Genomic DNA, 8670 nt, shown 5'->3' on the forward strand with positions numbered 1-8670 from the left:
AAACAGAAGAAAAACCTGCCCACTATAGACATAGGGCAGGGCATTATCAACAGCAACACCTTCAAGCATCACATATCATCAAGAAGGTATCACAGCTCTGTGAGCTCCACAACTCAAGTGATGCAAATACTTGGGTTTAGAGGGATTAGATTAAATGTGAATTAACTTGATAGAATGGGATAAATTTAGATTGCTGGGTTACTGCAAAACAGGAAAAAGAATATTTATACTTCTGTGAGCAGCAGGCCTCCATTTTCAGCCAGTTAAATAACAATTGGTGGTAACAAGGGCACATTTCCTAAAGTGTATATATCATACTCCCCTTTTTGCTTTAATGTTTCACTATATGTGGGGAGATATATGTGGGGAGACTAGGAATCACCCCCATTCTATTCTTCAAATACCATCACATCAAATATTTTCAGCTAGTACTCCAAGGTGTAACAGAAACCAGTGTGTTACCAAAACAAAAGAATCTGCAACAGCCATGGCTCAGTAACTTACTGTTTTCTTAGCAATTCTCCATTCTCCATCATCAGTGTTGTAGTACTGAACGACTGTATTTTTTAGCTTTGTAGCCAGAGAAACTACATCAGGAGAGTCTTCCATTTTCTTTCGTTTTCTGAGAAAATAAAAACAATGTAAAAATCACAAAATGGGAAGTACATATATTCCTTTTTCTCAGTTTCTTGTTCAGGATTAACATCTGACATGTTATAATCTACTTCAACTAGTCCTAAAAGTTCCCGAGAAAGAAGTGTCAAGCCTTTGGCTCATCAGAGCAAATGTAAGTCCTTATTGTAAGGACTTACATCAGCAATTAAAGAATTGTAAATACAAGTTGCAAATGTTGCAAGAAAGAATCTGAACATCAAATTATCTCCACTAACAATAGAATCCACTCCTAGGCTATAGTGTACTAGGCTAGTAAAGATGGTTCAGCTTCAAAGAGGTTGAAAATGGTTAATGTGTAGGTGGTAAGATTTTCAAAGCTAATCCTTAAACTATTGCATTGGTTCAACCTGATATGCCACTAAGCAAGTGCAGATCAGAGGGACTGCATGGCTTGTGCCAGCATAGAATCATGTTGACATTAGATCAGATTAGCAAAAACAGGCAAAGAAGACCAAGAGACTACAAAAGGAAGCAAGTGGACAAGGAGGACTGGCAGATGAGAGCCCAGTATTCTTTCAACCGGGATCATCCGGACCAGCATTTCCTAATTTGATGTTTCCAGATGTGTTAATCTACAGCATATGGCCTGAGGATGGTAGCAATTGTGGTCTGATACTTCTAGAAAGCACTAGATTGGGTAAGCTGGGCCTGACCCTTGAACAATAACCAGAAACAAAAATTAAGCCATGTGTTGGATAACTGCCAGCTTTTCCTCTGACTACATTCAGAGGAAAAGCTGGCAGTTATTTTTGTTCTTATGTTTTATGGGCTTGATATGGGTCGTATGGGTTTTATGGATCATGCTGCAATTTAAGGTGAGGGAGCTTGTTTGTTTTTGGGAACTATGCACAAAAGAGCTTTGTAATTTAATAAAAATAAATAAAATCTGTGAAGGAAAAAAGCTTGAATTGCCTCAAACTGCTTTCCAGATTCTTACACCCAGAAACCCTCTGCCTGGAAGCTCCTTGAGTGGCTCTAGGTCAGTCACTACAATCTTCCTAACTTACCTCATAGAATTGTTGTGAGCATAAAATGGAGGCGAAGGAATAATCTCTTATGATCGCCACCCATGAGCTCTTTAGAGGAAGAATAGGCTACCAACTAACTCATAAATAAATGACGTGCTATCAGGCTGACTGAGGCGTTCAATGATCCCAAGTCTTTCAGTTGTAAACGTACAAGAGAATAGGATTCCGGTTTCTATAACACCAGGTTCCATTTTCACACGTGACAGCACGTTTTCACACGTGACGCTTACACGGATTCGCACTTCCATCGGGCTTCGCGGGGCGACCCTGAAACCCGCTTCGGCCCAAACGGCCTTCGGGATGGCCACGTCCGCGTAAGCCGCGGTCCCTCGACGCTGCCAACGAGCGGTTTGAGAGCGCTGCGAGGCTGACGCGTGAACTCCCCCCGAGGCCAGACATCACTGAAGCCCGCGGCCTCCCTCGGCGCACCTGCCTCCATCCCGATCCCGCAACGAGGATGCCGCCGCACAAAGCCCCGCCACTCACCAGGATCCGGGGCGTCGCGGGCTCCCCTTCGGCCACAAACCGCCCCACGCCACGCTTCTACCTGTCTCCCAAGTCCGCTTTCTGTTCCTTCTCCGGTCCTCACCAGGTCGAGCAGCTCATCTCAACAGCCAATCAGACCTCAGCCGGCATCCCCACAGTAGCCAATAGGCTCTTTCTCGAAGTCAGCTTCTTTTTCCCCCGCCTCTTTTTGGCTCAAAGAGAAGCGCAAATTAAGCCACGCCCACAAATCTCGCGTGCTCCCATTCAACCCCTCCTCTTCGTTAGGGTCATTTGCCAAACGGATAACAAACGGCCATTCCTCATTGGCTGTTGGATGAAGGAAGAAGGAGGGTTGCGGGATGATTGGCCAAGATGAAGATGGAGTGATAAAGTGGGGAAAGAAGAACCCCTGGGGTGTGGCCAAGAATCCAGGGGGTGGAGCTTGGGGTTCTCCGCTCGAGGACTAACCGAAAGCAAGCAGGGGTGGCAATGATGTCATGTGGCTGACTGAATTAGGCTGTCTTTAAGTCAACAATGCACGGACTAGATGGCGGGAATAGAGCATTGCAATAAGATTTGGGCTACAGGGCGGAAGACTGAGAGGGTGAAATTGACCATAGCATTCCAGAATTCAGAGGAAGAGAGAGATTTTCCGAGCTTGAGTGCTCCCCTATATAAGAAACAACTTTCTTTGCAAGTGGAAATTTAGCATATAAGGAGCAGAGAATCTATCCCAACCCGTTGCCAGAGTCACTGGTTTCCTGTTTGCAGGAAGGTTTTGACAAAGAGAATAATTCAGAAGTGTTATTGCCCACCTTTATCAGCTGATGTAGTCTTTGGTGAAGCAGAAGTCTTCGCCAAGTCATGAGGTTCACCCTGAATAATTTGGATCAGTTATCTTCTGTCAGTGTAACCCACCTCATAAGGTTGTTTTGAGGATAACATGGGAAGAATATCATATGCCACAGAGAGCCATGGAGGGTGTGCAGAATAGAATAAATTCTCACAAACAGCTTCTCTAATGAGTGAGAATAAAAGGGGAAAGAGGGAAGGAAACTGAAAAAGCATCTTGTCTTCAATACTGTTAGTTTTCTGGCTTTTCTTCATAGTAGATTTATTAGTACTTCTCTCTAAAATGTAGAGAATTGCATGATTTCTAGTATAGCTGGATGGGGAATGCTGGGACTAGTTCAACACATCCAGAAAGCACTTGGGTTGAAAAAGGCTGCTGCATGGAGTCTATGGGGTTTGCTGTTGTTTTGTGCCATCACACTGAAATGAATGAAAGCCCTTCATAATGTCCTATCTGATTTGCTCTAGGGCCCACGTGTTCACCTTTATGTCAGTGCCATTTGCATCGCTGTCCTCCAGCACCATGTCTCAAAGGCATCAATTTTCTTCCCGTCAGCTTTCTTTACTGTCCAGCTTTCACCCCCATACTCAGTGATCAGAAATATACTGGTGTGAATGATCTTGGCCTTGGTCTTCAGTGAAACATCCTTCTTTACGTTTGATTATCTTTTCTAGTTCCTTCTTTGCTGCCCTTCCAAGTCTCAGTCTCCTTCAAATTTCTTGACTGCAATCTCACTTAGAATTGAGGACTGAGCTGAGGCGTACAAAAAGTTTCACCATTAGAATTTCTGAGGTTCTGTAATTCTTCTGTAATCATGATTTTTGTTTTCTTGATGTTCAGCTGAAGTCCTGCTTTGGCACATTTTTCTTTTTTCTATGCAGTTTAGAGGCAGTATTTCATTCTTTCTATTTTCAGTTCAAGTCTACCCATAATCATGGAACTGTAACTAAAGGGGCTCCACCTACACCAAGGGAGGTACTATTAGCAGATCTGAACTTTGCAGATGCTCAAAAAGAAAATGGTGGGGAAAAAGTAAGGGGAAACTCAACAGCACCAAAGGTTTATTGCCTATCAGGGAAACAACTGACAACCCAGGTGAGAGGGGAAATAAAATGTAGGGCTGGAAAGGGAGGGGAAATGAGACACATGGCCACAAAAAGAAATAAAATGAACCATCTTGTTGTGTGCACAGGTAAATTGGTGCTGCATGCTTAAATATCACCAGGAACAGATTCCTTCAAAATCTTCCTCTCTTGCCAGTCGAACTGTTTATTGAGTCACTTATGGTTTGTTTATTTAGTTACAACATATATATAGTGTTCCATACACTAGTATGGCACTTCTGCAGAAGAGAAACAATAAAACAAACAAAAAGTAATAAAACAAAAAGATAAAAAAGTAAAAACTATGGCAGGTTCATTCAGGAAAGCTTACTGAAATGAATGTTTTTAGGAGGCACCAAAAACAACACACTGTTGGTGTTTGCCTGACCTCGGGAGGAAGAAAGAAAGCTCCAAAGAAATAGAGCAATCCAGGCAGATAGTGGCATCAGACGCCTTCCTGGACCAGTGCTGAAAGTGGCAGGCATGCTGTGGAGACAAGCATTTTGTCTGCAAAGGGCAGTGTTCGCTGCCAGGTGACATGAAGAAGTTCCCCTCGGGGGGGGGCACCACCTCCCCACTTGGGAAACACTCACCCAAAGGGCTTCTGTCTTGCCAGGATTCCACTGCAGTTCTCCAGCCCATGCCTGTGTCCAAGCACTTGCATGGCTCTCCTGATTCAGATATCACAGGGACACAGAGCTCTTGGGTCATCAGCATATTAATGATCGTTGGCTCCAAATCCCCAAATGACTGATCCCAAGGCCAGGAGAACCAAAGCGTAAGAGGAGCATGATTGTTACATTGCTGTAAGCACTGTGACCACATCATCAGGCTGCAGTAACTGCAGCTGATCCCACCAAATCAGGCAGATGGTGGCATCAGATCCGGCCCAGACCAGTGCTGAAAGTGGCAGGCATGCTGTGGAGACAAGCATTTTGTCTGCAAAGGGCGGCGTTCGCTGCCAGGTGACACGAAGACGCTCCCCTCGGGGGTGCACCACCTCGCCGTGGGCACGACTATGAGCTCTAGCGCAGGCGTGGTCGCCTCCACTTGGCGCTTTATGCCACGTGTGCTCTAGGCGACACCCAGTGGGTGTCATTGACAGCAGCTCTCCAGCACGCCAAGGAGCACAGTGCTATGCGGTGCCCGAGAAGGCCCTTGGGGGCCATCATGTCCTTGCCCGGCCCAAACACAAGTCAATGATTGCCCCTCCCAGTGTGGCAGTCCTGATCCTAATCGGGGCTGCGCACACCAGAGAGTTCTTGAAAAAGATTGTCCTCGGCAGCACACTAGGGGCAGAACTGTGAGAGAGTGAAAAGGGACGAGTCCCAAGTCCCTCGCTTGGAGCTCTTAGGAGTTTTCTTATTTCATGCTGTGGACAAGGGAGGGTGCGCAGTTGATCGGGAGAGCCATGGTGCGGGGTACCATTTCTTAGTCTGAAGTCCCCCTCTCTTTCTCTCTCACACACACAGATGCACACACCCACTCAGCCCCGCTGCTCTTAGAACAGCTGTAGAAGTGTTTTTGAGGTCCAGCTGTTCCTATATTGTTTCTGTGTAAGTGGTTTCTATAATCTCTTTTGTGCAGAGGAGGGTGAGATTGTCCGGCACTGTATGACCCACTTCTAGGCCACCCAGTTAAGCTGCACCACATTTTATTGCACTGCTCTGCCGAGATGAATGTTCACAACTACTGACCTGGTTCAGTGTTATCTGCATTAAAGATTCAGTTACTGCATTACAGATGTTCAGTTCCATTACCAAAAGTCTGGTCCCATGAGAGAACTGCATACTGAAAACATCTTATGATGCTAGGAAAATGCATCGAAATACCATGTTTTGCCTTTGTTTTATTCTGAGTGTCTGAAGATGGGATGGCATTGTTCATCTTTGTACTGTTATCATTTTAGCATATCAAAGAATTTCGGAATATCAGTCTGTGCTTTATAAAACAGCAGAGCCTTGGACTGTGTGGCTCCTGAGAAGCTATGAACATTCCTGGAAAAAATGGGTGTGCTTCAGCATTTGATCATCCTGATGCTTATTCTGTATTCCGAACAAGAAGCTCCTGTTAGGACAGAGTAAGGTGAAATTGCATATTTTCCTATTGGCCAAGATAGTAGACAAAGGTGTGTTTTAACTCCCTATCTTTCCAGACTGTCCACAGAGCATATCATGAGGTAAACTGGATTAGAATCACAGGAAGGAGGAGTGAAAATTGGCAGAAGACCCATCAATAATTTAAGATATACTGATGATACCATGTTACTGACAGAAAGCAGTGACGAATTGAAATGACTCCTGATGGATGGGAAAGAAGAAAGTGCACAAGCAGGAGCACAGCTGAACATTAAGACAATCCTGGCTACAGAAGTATTATGCAACTTTAAAGTCAGCAATGAAGAAATTGAAAGTGTGAAAGAGTTTGCATACCTTGGCTTTATCAACAATTCAAAGGGAGACTGCGGCCAAGACATTACAAGAAGACTGAGGCTGGGAAGGGCAGCAGTGAAGGAGCTAGAAAAGATCATCTAGCATGAGGAAGTTTCACTTGAGGTCAAGGGCAAAATCTGCTCTAAAGTATTCTGAACACTATGCATGGGTGAAAAAACTGGACAGGAAGAAAATTGGTTCGAAGCATGAATGACCAACATTGATTGGAAAATCTGGATCATGGTACTGGAGGAGAGCTGATCAAACAAGTGAGCCTTCAGCAAATCAAGCCAGAATTTTCCCTGGAAGCAAAACTGATGAAACTGAAGCTGTTGTACGTTGGGCACTTCATGGAAAGGCAAGATTTACTGGAGAAGACAATCATGACAGGGAAAGTCAAAAGCAGAAAAAGAAAGGAAGACCAAATATGAGATGGATTGATTCTGTAAAGGAAACAACAGCCATGAGTTTATAAGAGCTGAGCTGGACAGGACAGGACATTTTGGAGAGCTTTCATTCCTATACATCAGTTGCCATAAGTAAGAGATGCCTTGACGGTGCATAACAGCAAAAGCTTGATCACATATTTCGCTTTCTTCAAACTTGTGGAATTTCATCGAGCATTGATCTTAACTTTTAAAATGTTTTAACATGTTAACATTTAACATTTAACCTTTTAACATTTACAACAACAGAAGAAACATTGTAAAATTAGCACATACTTTAACCAAGGGTGAGCAAGTTGTGTTTTGACCTGTAACTCCCTTCAGCCCCAGTCAGCCTAACCAACACAGATCATTGGCATTATAAGATAAAAAATTTGGAGGGCCACAAGTCCTCAAAATTGCCTTGGATTTCAGCTCCAATGACTGACTGAAAAGAACTGGTTTAGACTGCAACGTTATACACTCTTAACTGAGAATAAGTCTCACCAAACACAGTGAGCCCAATGTGTCTGAGTAAGCATGATTGTACTATTAAGGTTGACGCTGTTTGACTCGACTGGTGGCATTTGTCTTAGAATGGAGACAATTATTAGAAAAGCTTCACCTATCAGATTTGGGATGTTAGGGAGTTGATTGCCTCAGCTTAAAAATATAGCAACCTCCAGGAACCCTCCGTGAAGGACATTCGGAGGGTGAGTACTTGGAGGAGGGCTTTCTCTGTGATGGCGCCCAACCTATGGATGCACTCCCCAGAGAGGTCCGCCTGGTGCCATCCTTATTTGTTTTTCGGCGCCAGGCCAAGACCTTTTTATTTAAATGCTATTTTAACTGTTAATGGTTTATTTGACCAGGCTGGATCCACTATTCTATTTTATTTTATTTTTTGTATTTATTTATGTATGATTTTTTTGTATTTTATATGCAATTTTAATGATTGTAAGCCGCTCCGAGGCTCATGCAATGAGGCAGCATATAAGTTGTTTAAATAAATAAAATAAATAAATTTGTCTCTTCCCAGAATGTCCTTAAGAATAGTTTATCTTTGGGGGAAAATTACTTTTCAAAAATATTAGATTTGAAAATAGAAAGGTCTATTGAAGGCCATACTTCTGAAGATTCTGCTTTATGAACAAATCAATAATGATGAATCATTTGAAAAACCAACCTCTCTTTCTTTTCCTGATCCTTGCAATTTTCTGTACTTTTAACCAAGCTTTCATCTTCCTAGAACAATCAATAAGATTTTAACAGAGTCATGAAAATCAGATAATTAAACATGTACTATGTAAGATGAAAACATGTCTGTTGGCCAGCTGACCTCACTAAATCCTCAGGGCAAGCAGCTGCAGTGGACAGACAGAGTGGCATAGTGGGTAATGTTGGACAGACTGGGAAGACATGGATCCAGATCACTGGTCAGCAGTGAAGGTCACTTGATAAGCCAGTGCTGTCACAACACCCATTTCACATGTGTACTTAAGCATCCTGTATGTGAGCAAGATTCAGTTTGTGGTCGAATCAGGTTTCTTGATTGAGTGATGGCTATGCAGGAAGCTCAATTTACAGTTGCCAGTTAAGTTTCTTGCAGTGTGTGTGTGTGTGTGTGTGTGTGTGTGTGTGTGTGTGTGAGAGAGAGAGAGAGAGCAA

General features: G+C 43.5%; 1 protein-coding gene across 1 annotated transcript in view; it reads right to left on the reverse strand.

Annotated features, from left to right (window-relative positions):
• The window catches only part of STARD4 (StAR related lipid transfer domain containing 4), a 12491-nt gene extending 10175 nt beyond the window's left edge, over positions 1-2316 (reverse strand). The window contains exons 1-2 of the mRNA XM_044446500.1: positions 2190-2316; positions 505-622 (exon numbers count right to left, since the gene is read on the reverse strand). Of these exons, the coding sequence (XP_044302435.1) occupies positions 505-609 (105 nt within the window). The 5' untranslated portion in view covers positions 610-622; positions 2190-2316. The remainder of the gene's footprint in view (positions 1-504; positions 623-2189) is intronic.
• Between the last annotated feature and the right edge of the window lie 6354 nt (positions 2317-8670).

This window comes from Varanus komodoensis, unplaced genomic scaffold (genome assembly GCF_004798865.1).
Source record: "Varanus komodoensis strain SLA01 unplaced genomic scaffold, ASM479886v1 scaffold5, whole genome shotgun sequence".
In the NCBI taxonomy this organism is placed as follows: Eukaryota; Metazoa; Chordata; class Lepidosauria; order Squamata; family Varanidae; genus Varanus; species Varanus komodoensis.